A 21,667-nucleotide genomic window follows, 5' to 3' on the forward strand; every position below is an offset into this window, starting at 1 on the left:
CAATAGTTTTTTTTTCAACTCAACATAATTTTGTGTATTTTGTACACTTTGCTTCTTCTTCTTGACTGGCTCTACAACTCGGGGTGAGTCTTCGCCGCATCCACTTCTTCTTCTTCTTATGCAATCCACTAATGGATGTTCGCGATCACGTTTGACCATTTTTCTCTATCCCTTGCAGTATGTATTAGGTCTCCTATGTTTCTTAGTCCTGTCCATTGTTTGACATTACAGAGCCATGACATTTTCTTCCTGTCCACTCCCCTTCTTGCTTCGATCTTGCCTTCAATTAAGGTTTGCAGAAACTGGTATCTTTCGTTTCTAATTAGGTGCCCCAGGTATGCCGTTTTCTCTGTTTAATTATGCATAGCAGTTGTCGTTCTATACCAATTCTTCTCGGGATTTCTTCATTTGTTATTCGTGCGGACCAGGGAACTTTAAGGATTCGTCGATAAATCCACATCTCAAATGCCTCTAGCTTATTCATTGTGTTTATTTTTAAAGTCCATCCTTCCATGCCATATAGGAGCACCGACCATATAGCATTTCGTGAATCTTAGTCTTAGGTTCAGGTCAAAGTCAGAGTTCGTAAAGACGTTTCTGAATTTCATAAATGCACTTCTGGCCCTTTCTATCCGACTAAAGCTCTCCACATCTCCGCATCCACTAAAGCTCTCCATTTTCTACGATCTTGCGCTTCCATGTTCCAATGTTGTACCCCCATTCTAGATAAATCGGCTTCAACATCATCCTTTCAACTCTCTTTGGGACGGCCTACTGATCTACCATCTGGTATCTCAAAAAATTCTGTCATTAACACTCTGTTTTCCTCTGATCTTAACACATGATCTGCTCAACTGCTCATCTTATCTGGTTAGCTTTTATATTATATTTGACAATGTTTTCAGTTCCATACAGAGTAACCAATTCAGCATTACGGCGCCTTCTCCACTCTCCAGTTACTTAATCTCTTTAAGGGCCAAATATCATTGTTAGAGCCTTCCTTTCAAATACCAGCAGCTTATTTATTTCCCGCTGACGTAGAGTCCATGTTTCGCTTCCATATGTAAGAACTGGGTGAATAATTGACATGCACAGTCTTAATTTAGATTTTCTTTTTAGTAACTTAGATCTTAATAATGATGATAGGTAGTATAAGGCTCTATTCCCTGCAGCTATCCTTGCTGAGGCCTTTTTTTTATAATATGGTTGTAGGCTCTGATTACCGTCCCCAGATATTTAAACTCTTTTACCACTTCGAAGTTGTGGTCATTAATAGTTATGTTCTGCCTAACTCTTGGTCTTAGTGTGCCTTGACCTTAATGATTGTCGGTGTCGGGTATAATAAACATAATAACAACAATAGAATAGTTGTAAGTATACTTACACTACAGAATCTAATGAATCGTCACTGTCGCTTTCTAGGTCGTCTTCAGTGTCATAGAATACATCGTCTTCATCGTCTTTTGATTCGTCTGGTTCAGCTGCCGTTTTTGGAACAACAATATCGCTAAAAATTGAAAGAGAAGTTAGCCATTATTAAAATAGAAGACTAGATCTAAAAACTGAAATATTCATTTTGAGAATTATTTTGTGATCTGTACTGCCACCTTAAAACACAAAAATATAATATAGTAATAAATAATATAGTAATAAATATATATAATTTCTATTTATCTTAATAGTGGGGGTGGAAAGTATTCTAAATTTGTAGTTACTCGAGTGTTATTGGGACCTATTGGGTTGTGAAAAGTAGGTCCTAAAACCAAAAAGTTAAGTAAAATTTTCCATAAAGTGGGGGACTTTCCATTTTTTAATTTAATTTTCCATTTCCAACAATCGTTTTTTCTGATTATAGCGCCATCTATCCATAATTTGAAAAAATGTCTCGAATAAAAGTTGCTTATTTTTACGTAAAGAATCCAAATCTTCAATAAAAATTTGGGGCTCCTATTTAATATTTTAAAGTAACCTCCCACTCCACTTCCGTGGAGGGTCGTGGTTGGTACCATTCGATAGATTTTTCAAAAATATTTAATACGTGTATGTTGGAATTTTTCGATCTGACGTTCATTTCGCGAAATATTCGCTTTTTTGTTGTCAAACTTTGTGACCCATTTCCTTACGCCCCGCTCAAATCGTCAGATTTTTAAAATATGCACTCTTTTGCATGTACTTAACTTACCTTATCTTAATCTCACGATTTCAAGTAGGATACATTTTTTTCTCGGACCCCCTAACGAACTCCCCTGTATTAACAGCCAATATATGGTAGAGGTACATTTACAGGGCACAAGGTTTCTCCCCATGTGATAATCTGACGCGCTCGAGTAACTGCAAAAATCCCCACTTGGGCTCCCCTACCATAAGTAAATATTTTATAATCAATGACTCGTGCAAACTTTTCTACTGTAAAAGCAAATACTTGACAATTAGCCCAGTAAATGAACGGGAAATTCGGCGATACCGTGTAATTTTCAGGGGCAACTACGAATTGCATGAAAATTTGGATTTAGGTTCTACTTACCCTCCACTTCAAAGTTGAAATTGTGCCGTTGGTTGCTTTTACTTGGGGGGTGACAGTCACCCCTTCTCGGGGGTGAAAAAACATACGTTCAAGATAAGACCGGAAATGGACAAATTGACTGATTTTAAGCAACTTTTGTTCTATAGAGTTTTTTACGTAAGTCAATACTTTTCGAGTTATTTGCCATTGAATATGTTGATTTTTCGACAAAAAAAACTACGTTTTCAGACGGTTTTTCGCAAATAACTCAAAAAGTAAATATTTTATGAAAAAAAAATATCCTTAGCAAAAGTGTAGCTTATAGAAAACCCAAAAAAATGGTGTATCAGTAAAGTCTATCAATCAAATAAAAACAAAGTTGTAGCTCATGAAAAATACGTTCTTATTCGTCTAATTCCAAATCGAATATTTCAAGGTGAAATCACCGAAAAATTAAGCACTTTTCAAGAAAAACCCATTTAAACTTTTTTAAAGTGTTTAAAAAAGGGTTATTTTAATTGTTAACAAAAGTTTTAGCATTAAAAATAAGCGAGTTACGCTCAAAATAAAGTTGGCCCCCTTTTTTTTGTAAAAAATCATGAAAATCTCGCCGTGTTTAGCTCTCCAAATGAAATTAATCGCTACCGCTTTACAAACAATTTACTTACCTATCTATTTTTTATATGATCTGTCAGTCTCACCGCTTTAAAGTGTTTATTTTTAAAAGGGTCATAATTGAGAAAGCTTGAATGGGTCCCTAATCACGAGTGTATGCAAATTTTGAACAGCCATATCTTAACCAATTTTTGTCTTACGGAGAAACAAAATGAAACTAGCATATTTATAATAGCAAAACCTACATTTTTTTACTCTTTAAGATTTTTCTTGTCACTAATATTTTTTAAGTTATTTTGAAAAAATGAAATTTTTCAAAAATTTTTAGAAAATTTTTTTTTACTATAAAACCAAAAGTATTCAAAAATAAACACTTCAAACCAATCAAACTTACAGATCATATAAACAATACACATACAGTTAAAATAGATTAATTTCATTTAGGGTGCTAAATAGAGGGAGGTTTTCACGATTTTTTTTACCAAAAAAGGGGCCAACTTTTTTTTTTAGTGTAACTCGTTTATTTTTGATGCTGTAAACTTTTGTAAAAAACAAATACTAAGCTTTTTTTCGATACTTTGAAAATGTTAATAAGGTTTTCCCGAAAAACTCTTCTTTCTTCGGTGATTTCGCGTTGAATTATTCGATTTGGAATTAGACGAATAAGAACGTATTTTTCATGAGCTACAACTTTGCTTCTACTCAATTTGTAGACTTTACTGGTACACCATTTTTTTCGTTTTTTTATAGGCTACACTTTTGCTAAAAATATTTTTTTCGATGAAATATTTACTTTTTGAGTTATTTGGGAAAAACGGTCTGAAAACGTAGTTTTTTTGTCGAAAAATCAACATTTTAAATCGCGAATAACTCGAAAAGTATTGACTTACGTAAAAAACTTTATAGAACAAAAGGTGCTTAAAATAAGTCAATTTATCCATTTCGGGCCTTATTTTAAACACGCGTTTTTCACCCCCCGAGAAGGGGTAAATATCACCCGCCAAGTAAAAGCAACCAACGGCACAAATTCAACTTTGAAGTGGAGGGTAAGTAGAACCTAAATCCAAATTTTCATGCAATTCGGAGTTGCCCCTGGAAATTACACTCCAAAACGGTCATTTATTGGGCTAAATGGCCTATCACATTTTTTTGTTGATACCCAGTAAAATATAATATTATAAAAAGAGTTTATAAACTTAAAAAAAGTAAATAAATGTTGAGTGTGCTTCACTTTCAATGGAAATCTTCATTAAGGTTTCATCTTATAGAAAGGTTTTAAAGCGAAACTTCTATACTGGCGTTTTTTTATTATTTGTCCTCTGTAGTAAAATACTGAGGCAATCATCATGAAAGAAACGTCACGAAATGCTTGAAAGAGTCCATTTTCGCGACGAAAAGAGTCCGTTATACATCATGTAAACTTTTCAATAATATTAAAATCTATAACAAGGATATTATCTAAAAGCAGCCTTTGATGGAGATCATTCATTCATTTCAGAGCAGCATTTGTGGCATGAAAGAAGTCTATCGTGCTACAAGATTATGCCGTCAGGGGCTAAATCTGCTCAATGGCGTGGCGAGGTTGTCCGCAGTCTCATTATTGTATCTGGCTCAGTTCCCATTTGAATAGTGAGGCGCGGCATAACCCATGGGATGTTCTAATGCAGTTTAGAGTCTTCCACTAAGCGGGTTTATTCCATACCTCATTGAGACTCGTTGACTCATTGAAATTGAAGGTTCAACCACGAGTTATACCAATATTAAGAACCCTCTATAGCAAATTGTGCAAAAATACAAAGATTGCGCTGAGCAGGTTACCTAAGTAAAATGCGGTGGCCGGGATCAGGAGTATGTGACGTAGACGGATATCAAGTGTATCATGCCGGAAATACCGATGCCAATCACTATAATGGAGTTGCAATCGTAGTAGCAAAACACTTAGCTCAATCAGTATTAACTTATATCCCCATATCTGACAGAGTAATGCTAGTAAAATTTAGTTCAAAGCCGTTCATTACCAATGTAATTCAGGTCTATGCCCCAACATCATCCAGTGATGAAGACAAATTAGAAGCATTTTACAAAGATCTTACTGATGCTCTAGATCTCAGAAAATACCATAGTCCTCGGAGATTTTAACGCTAAAGTCGGCACAGGACGCTGTTTGAACATTGTGAGGGATTATGGCTTGGGAAACAGAAACGAACGTGGACACGATTTCATTATATCGAATACTCACTTTAAACTACCACCGAGAAGACTCTACACCTGTAAGTCAAATGCAGAATCAGAGGACAAAATCATTAGGAACCAAATCGACTTCATTCTAGTAAAAATCGATTTAGAAACTGGATCAAATCAGTTAAAACTTATCCAGGTGCTGACATTGGGTCTGATCACAATCACATAGTAGCTGTAACCCAATTAAAATTAAAAAAGGGGATCAAAAAGAAGTCTCGCAAAAATATTGATACAGCCCAATTACAAGACGAGAAAGTTAAGGAATCAGTTCAAAGACAACTCAACGAAAATTTAATTTGGGAAAATATCGGTCAGAATGTCGATGAGGGCTTAAATAAAATCGTAACAACAGTAAAAGAAATCTGTGTGAGAAATTTACAAGGCAGGTCAAAGCTAAAAAAGCAGGCTTTGATGACAGAAGACATATTGGATTTGATGGAACAACGGCGATTAGTGAAAAACAACGAAACACTTTATAACAGCATACAAAAAGAAATTCGACGTAAAATACGAGAAGCAAAGAGTCAACATCTAGCCAAACAGTGTCAAGACATTGAAGAACTTGAAAACAAATATGACACGTTTAACATGTATAAAAAAGTGAAAGAAGCGGCTGGTATCTTCAATAAGAAACAAACTGCATTGCTACAAGATGAACAGGGTAAAGTAATATTTGAAGTAGAGGACAAACTTAAAGAATGGGAAAATTACGTCACGAACCTATTCGAAGACGATAGGAGTAGTTCACCTCCCGATATTACTAACTGCAACGGACCCCTAATAACACGCTCTGAGGTAATAAAAGCCATACTATCATCAAAAGATGGCAGAGCGACTGATCCTGATGAAATTCCAACTGAAATATATAAGCTTATAAATGATAGCAATGTTTTAGTTTAGAGGCTATAACCTCGTTTTTCAATACGATTTATACCAGCGGACAACTTCCTAATGGCTGGTCAAATTCACTGTTTATAGCTCTACCTAAGAAAACAACAGCAAAAACCTGTGCTGATTATAGAACCATCAGTTTGTTAAACCATTTATTGAAAATTTTTCTGAAGGTAATACATGGTCGTATCTACAATAAATGCGAGGAATACCTGGATGACACACAGTTTGGTTTCCGTAACGGGTTTGGAACGAGAGAGGCATTGTTTGGAATGAACGTACTTGCTCAAAGATGTCGAGATATATCTGTAGACATATAATGTTGTTTTATTGACTTCCAAAAGGCATTTGATCGTGTTAAGCACTCAATGTTGATCGAAGCTCTAAAAGACATAGGTTTGGACGGCAGAGATGTTCGAATAATTGCAAATTTATATTGCAATCAAACAACATCAGTTTTAGTAGATGGTGTGGAATCACAGGCTCTTAATATTAAAAGAGGAGTACGGCAGGGATGCCTCTTGTCACCACTGCTTTTCAACGTTTACTCCGAAACAATTTTCAGAAAAGCTCTTTCTGAAAAACAAGAAGGAATACTTGTGAACGGTGAAGTCATCAATAATTTGCGATATGCGGACGATACAGTACTCCTAGCTTCTAGTCAAGAAGATCTGCAAACACTACTTGATAGTGTCGTTGAGAGTTGTAGGGAGGCAGGTCTGGATCTGAACATACGGAAAACCAAAGTACTCGTAATAAATAAACAGCAGCATATAAAACCGTCTATATATGTAAATAATACCAAACTTCAGCAAGTTGATAAAATCGTTTACCTTGGACAGCAACTAAATTGTAACGCAGAAAGTCACGGCGAAATTAGATCTAGGATAGAGCAGGCTAGAGCCGCTTTTAGAAGGATGTCCAAGGTGTTATGTAACAGAGGCCTAAAATTGGCATTGAGGATCCGCCTACTTCGCTGCTACGTGTTCTCGGTCTTACTTTATGGTGTCGAGTCCTGGGCCTAGATTCCGTGCACTGTAGATATCTACATGTCGCTTTCTATCGATATTTGAATATCAAAATATTTGAATTTTTAGCTTTAATTGAATTATTTTCTAGTTTTGCTAGGTTATACTCTAATTGATAAACTAAAGCAAAACTAGAAAATAATTCAATTAAAGCTAAAAATTCATATATTTTGATGTTCAAATATCGATAGAAAGCGACATGTAGATATCTACAGTGCACGGAATCTAGGCCCTGAACTGTGAATAAAATCGATCTAAATCGCCTTGAGGCTTTCGAAATGTGGTGCTATAGAAGAATTTTAAAAGTTTCGTGGGTGGAGAAGATTCGAAACTTCACAATACTAGAACGTCTCAGCAAGACTACTGAGATCATAAAAAGCATCAAGCAGAGAAAGCTGGAGTACTTCGGACATGTAATGAGAGGTCCCAAATATAGGTTGCTACAAAATATTATGCAAGGAAAAATAGCAGGCAAACGCAGTCCAGGACGAAGAAGAACCTCATGGTTGAAGAACTTGCGAGATTGGTATGGTGTTGATACAAGCATGCCATTTAGGGTGGCAGTGAATAAAATTAAGATAGCTATGATGGTAACCAACGTTCTGAAAGGACATTGCACATGAAGAAGAAGGTTACCTTATAAGAGTGAATAACGACAGAACACCTAGTAGAACGCTCAGCGGAACTATGGTAAGACGTCTGTCAGTAGGAAGACCAAGGAAGAGGTGGATAGACGAAGTGAGAACCGATCTTACCCTTATTTACTTATTTTACTGCCGCCAGTTATTTGAAAAGTCACCTATCTGTTCTTCATGTATTCTCTATGACAATATTATTTAAAAAGTTTGTTGGGTATGGCGAGTCAATAGAAATTTCATTTCTGGAAAGGTTTTGTTGGTTTAAAAATTATGATACTTTCAGCGTATTTCCATAAAATAGGAAAGCGAGATGGGTTCAGCATATGACTGAAAATTGTGGTTAAAAGAATATTTGTTTTGCAGTGCAAACTCAACTGATATTAAATCGTAAAGGAAGCTTTCCGTGAGTTTAACCTAGTTATCTCAGTTTTAACTTCTGCTGATACAAAGGCTGCTCTTGGATGTCGTTTTAACTCTCATGTAGCTTTCAATAATGTGTTGCCGTTTACCGATAAATTTGTAATGTAACGTTCGGAGCTACTGTTCTGTAAGCTCTTTACAGCAACTTTTAATTGTCTTAACAGGGTTGTACTGACGTTAGATATTTATATTACGCGACGTTTGACCGATTTCCCTGGACATTTTCTCGAAATAAGGTATTGGATATAGGCGAGCGGCACACCCCTAATTTGAGGCTGAGAAATCGAAAAAGCGACCATGATAGGTGAATGGCAAATTTTAGTCATTCTTTATATTTTCGAGGTCGCTGAATCCGAACATGAAGTTTATTTTTATCTAGAATTTGTGAAACATGTTCAAAAATCAAATTTTATGCAAAAATGCGAAAAATCAATTTTGATGATTTTTCATATTTACCTCGCTGTATTTTTGGTCGCTGTAAATCTTTCCTTTTGAAAATTTTACTGTGTTATCTTGAAGTATCTGAATAACAACGAGCTTTGTCCAAAATGTTTAGACAAATTAAAAGAGGAGTTGTTAATTTTTAAACATTTTATCGTCAGATTTCGTTAGTTTCATGCTTTCTTAAAAAAGTTGAGTGACAACCTTTTTAGTTTATAGTTTTAACCAACACAGTAATAAAATATTATAATTCATGAAGACGTTTTCTGAAAAATTTCAAGTAAAAATATGCAATAGGAAAAAAGTTATGTGATTTTATAAACGAGTGGCACTCCCCCAAAAAAACGCTTATTTCTCGAGATAGGGAAGAGTTGGATAAAACGGGATACCTAGCCTAGAGACCCAACTAGTGCTGCTATCAATCGGACAACGACGAAAACTTGTTTTCAGTCATTTTAACATTCTCAGTTCGTTTTACCTCGATGCCATTATTTGATGAAAATTTGTTGTGGTTAGAATTTTTTGACTCAATTTTTTTGGTACTTTGTACTTTTAAGTGCGTTGTTTTCTACATTACATTGCCTACATATCTAAACATATAATTTCGGTGACTATTAAATTTAATTAAGCACTCATTAACGAATATTCTCATGTGTCGTCTATCTAATTTTACTTTCACGTTTAGGCAGGAGCCATTTTTCTTTTGAAAAATGTCTGAGTTGGACAAAACGGGACACTTATAAGTTGGATAAAATGGGATACAATTTTTTATGTCCCGTCTTATCCACCTATTTATTTGTTGGCCTATTAATTTTTTAAATAGCGATAAAGCGTGTTCTCATACTGCAGAAAAGAACAATATATTTTTATGTGACTTTTGTTCTGATACAGGTACGTACCTAGTCCTAAATAAAAGGTTTTATAACTCATTTTGCAATAAAACATAAAAAAGGCCTATTTTTAAGTTTCTGACTACTGAAGATATTATTTTTTTAAAGGTAAATTTTGCTTTGCAGTCTTATATCTACTTAAATATACTTTTTAGATAATTTTATGCAAAAAATTAAATATTGTGAACCTATCCCGTTTTATCCAACCGTGGTATGCTAAAACGGGATGTGCAAGACTTTAATAAATATTTATTTTTACTATTTTTCAGTCATTAAAAATAGCTAAAAATATATTGTTTGTGTGCTTCAATAAATGTTATACCTATAAAAAATAATAATATGATAATTTCTTTAACATTTTTTCCGTAATAAAAATAAACAAAAATGGTATCCCGTTTTGTCCAACTCTCCCCTACTGACCACGGTGTGGTGAATGGCTAATTTTTGTTTTATTTCATGTTTTTGATGGTGCTGAAAACGAAAATTAGGTTTATTTTGAATTTTAGATGGAAAAACATTGTCAACATCGCAATTTTACCCTAAAAATAAAAAAAAATAAATCACGTTTTTCTTAAAATTAAAAGTTGCACCATTTTATTCCATAAAACATTTTATTCTTTGTACCCCCTATTATAACATCAACTTGATTAAAAAGCTAAATTTCAAATTTTGTCATTTAACTTTTGCGATTAAACTTTGCGATTCAGGAATCAACACCTTTTGCTTTAAACAATTCATAACTTTTATTATAATAAGACAGAAAGATTGAAACAGGTACCATTGTCTTCGGAAACAAATATTATACTTACTATAAAAATTTCAAAAAAAAAAATTAAAATGGAACAGAGTTGTAGCGAGTTAAACGCAGAAAATGTGATTTCATTTTTTTTTTATTTTTAGAGCAAAATTGCTATTTTGCCATTGTTTCCCCATGTAAAATTCAAAATAAACCTAATTTTCGATTTCAGCACCATCTAAAACATAAAGTATAACCAAAATTAGCCATTCAGCACACCGTGATCATCACACCACACAGTATCTCGAGAAATATGCGTTTTTTGAGGTGTGCCGCTCGTGTATAGTCACATAACTTTTTCCTATTGCATATTCTGACTTAAAATTTTCCTGAAAACTTCTTCATGAATTATATTTTATTCCTGTGGTGCTATAAACTAAAAAGTTTGTCACTCAACTTTTTTAAGTAAACATGAAACTAACAAAATCTGACGACAAAATGTTTAAATATTAACAACTCCTCTTTAAACAGTTTGTACAAAGCTAGTTGTTATCTAACTACTTAAGTTAATTCAAAAGCAAATATGTACAGCGAGCAAAGATACAGCGAGGTAAAGTTGAAAAATCATCCAAATTGATTTTTCGCATTTTTGCATAAAATTTTATTCTTGAACAAGTTCGACAAATTCTGGATAAAAATAAACTTCATATTCATATTCAGCGACCTCGAAAACATACAGAATCACCAAAATTGGTCATTCACCTTAAAGTTGATTTTCGTGGTCGGTATAACGTAATTTTAGGGGTTGCTGCCGCTCGCCTAATATGCATTGACATATTTTGAGTAAAACTTTTGTTGGGACTTGCGGCCGATTAGGAATAGTCTAGGGCGCATCTGTTTTGAGATGGACGTTGAGAGGTGACTTAAATTTTTTTGCAGAAATTGCTTGAAAATAACTCAAATAATAATATTTGAGTTATCCTCCCACTCAAAATGGTCCGGAACATTGTTTAAATAATCAAAATGTCAAAAATTGAAGGAACAATTCGATTTTTTTATTGGTTTTTTGATTATAACTTTAAAACTATTAATTTCTGAGAAAAGTTGTACTGACATAAAAGTTGCGCAATTAAATTTCCTATAATATAGAATTGGCTAACAATTTTAAAAATAGTCACCCTTGTTGCAAAATAGCAATAATTGCGAAAAAAAACATACAAAAACAAGTATTTGCATTTTACGTTTTTCAACCATTTATGCTACACTTGGGACCTTCATATTTTACCAAGAAAAACTTTATGATATATTTAAACAACACTGTCAATTTCATTAAGATCGTTTTAATAGATTTTGCAATACAGCTTTCGCAAAAAAAATTCATTTTTTTAAAATGTTGCAGGACTGAAAATAAAGCAGATAGCAAGTTGAATTTTTTTTTTGCGTATAGAAGTGTACTGTACCTTTCATTTGCAATTTGCAAAATTAAAATCGATTAACTACGTCAGGAATTTTTTTAAATAAACATTAATTATTGGTGCTACGCGCAGGACAGCGGTGTTCGAATCACACAAGTTGATTTCCACCAAAATTTCTTCCAATCTTTATCTAATATATTATTTTCTTACTCTATATTTTGTTGTATTTTAATATTTTAATTCCACAAATATCAAACTAATTTTATTATTGTTTGTGAAATATTGTTTAAACAATTGCTATGTTTAAAAATAATAAACTTTTATTCTCTAAGTTAAAATATATGAACAAAGAAAGTTTTTGCTAACAAATTGTTAACAAATAAGTGTTATTTCAAAGGATAGAGTATGTGTTTTTATTTTGCAATAAACAAATTGATTTATTTATATCGAAATGTAATAACAATTATAATGTATCAATCATTATCAAAGGTCATTGGAATGCCCAATCAGAGCAAACTATCCTGTGTCCTGCGCGTAGCACCAATAATTAATGTTTATTTAAAAAAATTACTGACGCCGTGGTAGTTAATTGATTTTAATTTTGCAAATTGCACATGAAAGGTACAGTACACTTCTATATGCAAAAAAAATTTCATTGCTATCGGCTTTATTTTCAGTCCTGTAACATTTTGAAAAATGAATTTTTTTGCGAAAGCTGAATTGCAAAATTTATTTTGCAAAATCTATTAAACCGATCTTAATGAAATTTACAGTATTGTTTTACTGTATCATAAAGTTTTTCTTGGTTAAATATGAAGGTCTTAAGTGTAGCATAAATGGTTGAGAAACGTAAAATGCGAATACTTGTTTTTGTATGATTTTTTCGCAATTATTGCTATTTTGCAACAAGGGTGGCCATTTTTTTAATTTTTAGCCAATTCTGTGTTATAGGAAATTTAATTGTGCAACTTTTATGTCTGTAAAACTTTTCTCGGAAATGAATACTTTTAAAGTTATAATCAAAAAACCAAGAAAAAAATTGAATTTTTCCTTAATTTTTTGACATTTTGATTATTTAAACAATGTTACGGACCTTTTTGAGAGGGAGGATAACTCAAATATTAATATTTGAATTATTTTCAAGCAATTTCTGCAAAAAAATTTGAGTCACCTCTCAACGTCCAAATGTACTAATATTTTTACAGATGCGCCCTGGTCTATAAATACATACTTATAATAAGAATAATTTTGAGTTTGAGAAACGGTGGAAGAATTCTGCTACTTAAGATCACTTGTAGACTACAAAAACATCACATCCAAAGAAATAAGAAAACGCATATGCGTGGTAACCGTTGTTATTTTGGCCTATGTCCCCAATTAAGGTCCAGACGTATGTCAAGAGCAACAATGTAAACTTTATAAAACAATCATACTCCCAGTGCTCACGTACGGATCGGAAACATGGATAATGACGACTCAAGATGAAAGAGTTACTACGAATCTTTAAAGGAAAAGTATTGAGGACCACTTATGGCGAAGTTGCCGAACATTATCTATGGAGAAAGCGATATAATTTCGAACTCTATAAATTTGTTGGTGATGCAGATATCGTGAAAACCATCAAAATAAAGTGCCTAAGATGGGCGGTCCACCTTATGCGGATGGATGAAAGTGATTCTGCTAAACTAACTCTGCTAAATAGGTCGCTCGGAAGAAGATGGAGGGGCTACCTAAACTCAGATATCTGGATGATGTGCAGGAAGGTTTAATGGAGACTAGAGTAAGGGGGTGGAGAAGAAGGACACTCGAAAGGGAACGATGGAAGAATGTTTTGAGACAGGCCAAGTCTCACGAAGGGCTGTAGCGCCAACTTATGATGATGATGAGTTTTGATTTATTTTTTTAAAGATTGTCTTTGATAATATGTTAGATTCAAGGTTGGGCAGCATATTAATTCCTGATTTTCGGCCTGTTCGCGTCCTTCGAGCTATCGCAGAATATACAGGGTGTTTGGTAAAGAATGGGCCATAGCTTAACCTCAGGTTCCTGAGGTTAAAATGGACCGATTTAAGCTAACTTACCTTACTACAAAGTTTATAATAACCGAGATACAGGGTTAAATAATCAACGTAATAACATAATAGGTAATACACTCACGATCCGAAAACATTTTCGGCATTGACACTAAACAGGATTCTTTAAAACTATCTGATTACTATCTGTCTTCTATCTATTTACATGGGACATGGGACTGTTTATGCCTAAAATTTGCGTACCGCACATAGTTGTCAGATTTAAATTTGCATACCAAAATGTATTTTAATTTTTTGGTTAAACGGTTGCATTTAGAAAAAAAATGTTATAAGAGTTTTTTGTTCTACATGGTGCCTTCTACCTATACCTTTAAGGAACGCACTATTTTCCGGGACACCCTGTATTGACCAGTTGTGTTGTTTAGTTCAGCCGTCTCAGGACTTCCTCATTTCTAACTCTGTCGATCCAGCTTATTTTAATAGTCGTCTGTATACCCATATCTCAAAGGCTGTTAAGAAACATAACCTCACTTAAACATAACCTCACTTAAAGTCCACGCTTCTACTCAATACAGTAGGGCAGGAAAGATATAGCAACATGTCATTTGAACGCGAAGGTCAATACTAAGATCGTGAATGAAAGAATGGGCCATGGCTTAACCTTAGATTCCTGAGCTTAAAATAGGTCGATTTAAGCTAATTTACCTTAGTACGAAAGTTGATAATAACCGAAATACAGGGTGTCAAAGTTAAACTTTTTTTTATTTATTATTGAATATTTCCTGACAGGTATGAGATAACAACATGAAATTTGGTATGTGGGGGTTTATTGGGCCGAGAAAACTAAATTCCCTACCAAAAATTATGTATTACCCAGAAGGCGCCACATACGCCTTTCAGCACTCATTTATTACGTTCAATTTTTTTTATCCCTCACTCTGTATAATTTTGACATTAAAATATTTATTCTCCTATTAGTTTTACTTAAAAAAGGTATACTTCTTTCATCTCCCTAAACTCATCCATTTTCGATATAAACGCATTTTAAATCTGCGATACACCATCATTTTTAGCATATTTATCATTGTAGTTACACCCGAAAAATAACTTAAAACCATAAAATTATCCAAAAATGTATCGCAAATTTCTTCAAATGGATTTTGCGATGCAATGACATAAATTTGAGAACTGGCACAATTATTATGGTTTTAAGTTATTTTTCGGGTGGAACTACAATAATATTATGCTAAAAATGATGGTGTATCGAAGATTTAAAATACGTTTATCTCGAAAACGGTTGAGTTTAGGGAGATGAAAGAAGTATACCTTTCTTAAGTAAAACTAATAGGAGAATAAAAGTTTGAATGTCAAAATTATACAGACTGAGGGATAAAAAAAATTGAACGTAATAAATGAGTGCTGAAAGGCGTATGTGGCGGCCTCTGGGCAATACATAATTTTTGGTAGGGAATTTAGTTTTCTCGACCAAAAAAACCCCACATACCAAATTTCATGTTGTTATCTCATACCTGCTAGGAAATATACAATAATAAATAAAAAAAAAGTTTAACTTTGACACCCTGTATCTCGGTTATTATAAACTTTGTACTAAGGTAAGTTAGCTTAAATCGGCCTATTTTAACCTCAGGAACCTGAGGTTAAGCTATGGCCCATTCTTTACCAAACACCCTGTATAAATATATTCTAAACACTTTAGCTCTTAATTTATTTTCTATTCACTTGTGCTAGACATATCGCTCTATAGTTCTCCCAGTAAGGTTTGAACCCCTTTCTTACAAAGTTTGTAATTTTATACCTTATAATTTTATACTGATCATTTTTAGATCCTTTATTTAAGCTGTTCCCAAATTCTTCCCAGGATTTTTGGTTTCTCATCTATTATTCCCTTTTTGGCAATTTTATTTTTATTTTTATAATATAGTTCGTTGTCACTTGAAACCTTTGTATGCTTTTATCTTTTCCTTCCTCCTTTTTTGTCAGTGATAGCCACTTTTACTGGGTTTGTCAACCATCTGGTCTGTTTTTGGTTTTTCTTAATTCTACAGTAATCTTTAGCTGATTCGTATATTACTTTCTTTAATTTTTTCCATTTTTCATCTAGTGAATCCCTAATTTTAAGCTTTTCGTATTTCTTTAGTCCTTTATTTATTTTATTTTGGTAGATGTCCCTTATTTTGTTTGTATTTAGTTTTCTTATGTTTATTTGGCTGTATTGTGTATTCTCTAATTAGATATCTAGTGTTTCTATTATTTCCGCTATTATTAGTCTATGTTGTCTGTTCAGTTCTGCTTCATTTATTACTTTTACTTCTTTTGTCATCGTTTCTAGCTCTTGTGAATATGTTATACAATCTATGATGCTTCTTGTTCCTCCTTCCTCGGCTATGAAGGTATATCTGTGATTCTTTTGTTATTACCATAAAGTTTATCCCGTTTTCATATTATTGTCAATACAGAATTAGATAATTCCATGCCCGGTTATATTCATTTCCATTTCTCCGTATTAATCTTATACATCACTGTCTTTCGTTTATATTATTTCCTATTCTAGCGTTTGTGTTATTAGTATTGTTTGATTTTTTTTCCGTAATTGTATTTAATGAGTTTTGTAATTGAGTATAGAACTCATCCATTTTGGAAACATCTGGTATCTCAAATGAAACGCATATCCGTGTTATGTGTATTTCTTCTTTAATTGCTATGCTTAATGTAATTATTCTTGGGGATATTACTTCATGGATTAAAAAATTTCTTTTGTACGAGTCTCCTTCTAAATACTACTAAATGCATGTGAATTGGGGGAGAACATTAGGACCTACAGCTAGAAGGTAGGCATCGAATTAAACAATATAAGAAATATATTTAACTAGGTTTGCAAATTACAAATAACGGTACATAAGAAGAACCTACGAAATACAGCACAGCTATCTCTACAACACCATAATGAAAAGATAGCCACGTGCGACTAGGAAGTATGGGAAATAAAGAATACAACAGAGAAAATACTTAACATAACCAAAATGGAGAGCAGGACCCTTACAGAGACAATAATTACAAAATTAAAAGTCTTTGAGATGTAGATCTCCCACCCAATGGCACTACAGCCCAAATCGAGCCTTGGGATCCTTCAACAAGCTTCTCCAATCATTTCGATTTACCGCTGTTCTTTTCCATGAACGCGTTTCCAGGAAGTTCCTGGCATTCTCATCGACTTCGTCTTCCCATCTCTTTTTAGGTCTACCAACAGGTCTTTTTCCCTGCATTCTTGCATTTAGCAATTTTCTGAGGATTCTATTCTCATGCATGCGGACCACGTGCCCTGCCCACCGTAATCTCTGCAGTTTAGTGTATTGTGCTAGAGTTGGTTCGCTATATTGCTCGTATATTTCTCTATTATACCTAATTCGCCAGTTGTTATTTTCACTTATTGGGCCCAGTATCCTACGTAATATTTTTCTTTCAAACACATCTAATGCATTGGCATATTTCTATGTCTCCACCCATGTTTCACAGCCATAACTTACTATGGGCCTGATTATTGTTTTATAGGCCCGGAGTTTTGTTTTCCGGTGTACGTCTCGCGATTTGAATATGTGGACCATCGCGAAATAGGCTTTATTTGCCAGCACAAGCCTTCTAATTATTTCCGGTTCTTCTTCATTGCTTGCGACCAGATCCATTCCTAGGTACGTGAATCTATTCACATGTTCTATATCGTCAATAAAGTGTTGTTGCGCCGGTCTATTTGATCTGGTTTGTATGAGTAGTTTTGTTTTATTTGTATTTATTGCTAGCCCTACTGCTTCTGCACTCTGCTTGAGATGTAGATCTACCGACGAATATTGCGGATTAGTTAGGTTGGTCGAATAAGAAACGAAATAGTTTTACATCGAATGAAAAAGAGCACAGAAAACAAAAACAATAAAAATTCGAAAGTTACAATATTACGGTCATGTAATGAGACATCAACAGAGATATAACCTTCTACACCTCATTATACGGGGCAAGTTCGCCATAAGAAGAGGCACAGGCCAAAGAAGAATGTACTGACTCCGAAATCTCCAAGGATGTTATCAGAGACATCGGCTAATCTGTTTCGAGTTGCCGTAGATAAAGATATTATTGCCAATATGATCGTAAAGTTCCATAATCTGACAGGATACTGGAAAAAGAATAAGAAATGGTAAATTATTTTTAGTGTTATAAAATCTTAGTTAGGATATCAAAACCTGTCTTTTTGCTCTTAAACTTAAAATAACAAATTTTACTACCATTATGTCTTTCAACAACAAAACAAATGATTCTATGTAGCATCCGCTACTTTGTTCTAAAGCTGTAGCTTAGGTGCAGATTACAAAACTTGTACACTCATTGTAAGGGCTTAGTCCATTTCTGGAAAAGTATAACAAAGGAGCAAAAGAAAAGGCCTGATTACAGTTAACAACATAAAGAATATCGTTTGCGAGGAAGTCGTGATGATACGACGACTACGAGGTCAAAAGGGCTCGTCGTTGTGTGAGGATTAGCCCTTATCGCGAGAGAAAGTAAACAAAGGCAGAACAAAAGCATTGTTTTTAAGTACACCTCCTATTTTAAAAAAATAAAATTCTTTTTGTCTAACACGGTGGTTGTAAATTGTTTTTTGGCGTTAACTATAACTGCACATGTTATATTCTGTGTCAGAAATGTAGTACATCTCTATTGACATCACAAAATCAGAAATAACTATTTAGTCCAGTTTTCAGAGATCGTCTCGTCTAAACACGAGACGAACAAGCTGAATTTTGGCTGAAAATGTCAATTTTTGGAGCCCAAAAAATGCAAAATAGTTTGCCACTACTAACCACTTGGGCTTCTCCCTAAATCCCACATCGTATGGGGAGGAGGAACATCGATTTACCAAAAATCTGTTGACAAATATGTACGCGCGCGAAGTCAATTTTTTAAATAAAATTTGTATTAACTCAATGGTAAAAATACTACAATAATTGTTACTGAATAGTAACAACTATAGAGAAATATCTCTACTGAGTACAACATACAAAATTCTAACAGCCCTCATAAACCAAATACTCACTCAATTCACAGAGAAAAAAATTGGGGACTACCAGCAAGGATTCAGAGATGGCAGATCCAATACAGATGCGATGCACATAATTACACAAATAATCGAAAAATGCCACGAACACAACATAGAACACCCTCTTAGACCCTCGTAGACTTCTTACAAAAATGGCTAAGATGGATCCCGAGCTAAAGTAACAACAGAAGAAGGTAGCACAAAATCAATTACAATAGAAACAGGAGTGCGACAAGGCGATTCCCTGTCAGCCACAAGCACACTATTCAACATCAACAATAACAGTAGATGGAACAGTCAAGGCTAGCGGAATTAAATTAATTATAGCCTACTCCTCACCATAAATAGTGGCATATAGCATATGCAGATGACGTAGTACTTATGGGAAGAGACAAGGTAATAGTAAAAGAAGCAATAACAACCCTGGCAAATGAAATATGGAAAATATCAGAGTTGCAATCAGACCAGTAATTACATGCGCAGCCGAGACAATGTGCTTCACAGATAAAGACGAAGAAAAATTAAGAATATTGGTAAGAAGAATCCTAAGAAGAATTATGGATAAGATTATAAGACTATAAGAATGGAAAATGGAGAAATGAGAAGAAGAATGAACCATGAACTAAAAAAAATAATGAAGGGAGAAGACCTAGTTAGATTTATTAAAGCGTACAGACTGAAACGGCTAGGACAGACGGCTAGGAGAGAAAAAAACGACCTACTGATTAAGAAGATCACCAGATGGAAACCAGAAACTGAAAGACCAGTTTTAAGGGGAAGAGCCAGACAGAGATGTAAGGACCAGGTCATGAGGAACATCAAAATCCTGAAAGTGAAAAAGGGGAGGGAACTATGCACATAATCGAATTGAGTGGAAGCAAAATTGTAACGAAAGCCAAGTCATACAACAAGCTTTGACAATACACAAGAAGATTGCGAATGAGCCATCCAGAGAGCTCTAAGTAAGAGTAATGTGAGCAAGTCGTGAAGTCGTAAATTGTTTTTTGGCGTTAACTATAACTGCAAAATCTGTCATATTATGCGTCACAAATGTAGTACGTCTTTATTGGCATACAAAAAAAATTCAGGGCCCGGATTACGTACACTCGATACGCATCGTATCCGCCATGTTTACCGTAGGGAGTGATTACAAAACCTCTTTCCCTACGTTGTCGATGCGAGTCAACTCGAAGGCACTGCTCGATACCTACGACCCTGTCGAGTTGCCAACCCGAACTATCTATCTCTCTCTCTGATAGATCGCTGATCTCCTATAACGCTTTCTCTCTTGCCGGTCCAAGTATAAAAATTAAGAAAAGTGAATACATAATGACATAACCTACTTACTTCATACTTTGATTTTTTCAATTTAAAAATAATGTAAATCGTTAATCAAACGATATTTAGATTATATCTACGGTTTTGATAATAATTCTCATGTTTTGAACATTAAAAAAATATATTGTTTAAATCTCCCAGTGAGGTGTTATTACACTCATTACACGGACAGAAGTTCTCTAATACTTATTCCTACTTTAAAAATATGTGAGAAGGAAAGCTCTGAGACAGAATTCGATGAAGTGAATAGGTAGTTAGCAGTGACCATTACGACCTTTAGTAATATTTTTATATAACGTATCGTATCCCATCTTTCCCTGGCCATTTAATCTTTAATAACGGTAAAAAATCATAATTAATCTCAAATTCTACTCAAGTTCGAAAATCATATATTTTTATATCTAGGTACACGTTATCACTGTACCATTCTTAGAATATAAAATAAACGTTTATAACAATTAAATATGTAATAAAAACTTTATTTTATATTCTATTGTAATAATTATTGAGGTTAATGAGAGAAATTCCTTGGCATATAACGTGCACATCATTCCATTTGTTCGAAATATTATCCCGTAGATTCAAAAATACGAAAATTGCCGATGATTTTCTGACAGTCTACTCGAACCCAGTTCGTAATCACTTTTTGGCTTCGATGCGTATTCGCATCGAGTTTGCCTACGGTTCGTTTTGCGATCTCGCATCGAGTGTTCGTAATCCCGCTGCAGAAGTAATAATAATCCCGCACCCAATGGGTGCGTTCGGACGACCATAGCGGCTGGCTGCCAGCAGAAATCGGCTGAGTGGTTGCATCCAGCCGTGATAGGGAAAGCTTAGTAAATCTCTCAGCGGCTGGCTTCCAGCGGTGACGTCTGACAGCTACTGCTGGCTCAGCTGTCCAGCCGCTGTGGTCGTCCGAACGCACCCATTTATACATACAGCAACTGGTAGCCCTTTAGGTTATGAGTAGAATGACGTATAAATCTCAATATCGTAAAACATGTCACTTGTCGAGTAGTGCATTCTTTCACGGTTTTTGCTGTAAATTTTAAAGAACCGCTTGGATTGACATAAAATTTGGCATATGCATAGCTAACATGTCAAAGAAAAAAAGTGATATGGTACCGATGTTTTGCCCTGGGGGTGACTTTAACCCCATCTCGGGGGTGAAAAAATATATGTCCAAGATAAGTGACGAAATGGATAAACTGACTAATTTTAAGCAACTTTTGTTCTATAGAGTTTTTTCACCAAATCAATACTTTTCGAGTTATTTGCAAGTGAATATGTTCATTTTTCAACAAAATAACCACGTTTTTAGACGGTTTTTCGCAAATAACTCAAAACGTAAGCATTTTGTCGAAAAAAATATTCCTA

The 21,667-nt window shown here is 34.2% G+C and overlaps 1 protein-coding gene across 1 annotated transcript in view; it reads right to left on the bottom strand.

The window, feature by feature from the left end:
* The window catches only part of LOC114344961 (proteoglycan Cow), a 218,090-nt gene that overhangs the window by 38,580 nt on the left and 157,843 nt on the right, over positions 1 to 21,667 (bottom strand). Inside the window, exon 4 of the mRNA XM_028295783.2 lies at positions 1,385 to 1,507. Coding sequence (XP_028151584.2) covers positions 1,385 to 1,507 — 123 coding nt within the window. The remainder of the gene's footprint in view (positions 1 to 1,384; positions 1,508 to 21,667) is intronic.

Source organism: Diabrotica virgifera, chromosome 3 (assembly GCF_917563875.1).
Source record: "Diabrotica virgifera virgifera chromosome 3, PGI_DIABVI_V3a".
Taxonomy (NCBI): Eukaryota; Metazoa; Arthropoda; class Insecta; order Coleoptera; family Chrysomelidae; genus Diabrotica; species Diabrotica virgifera.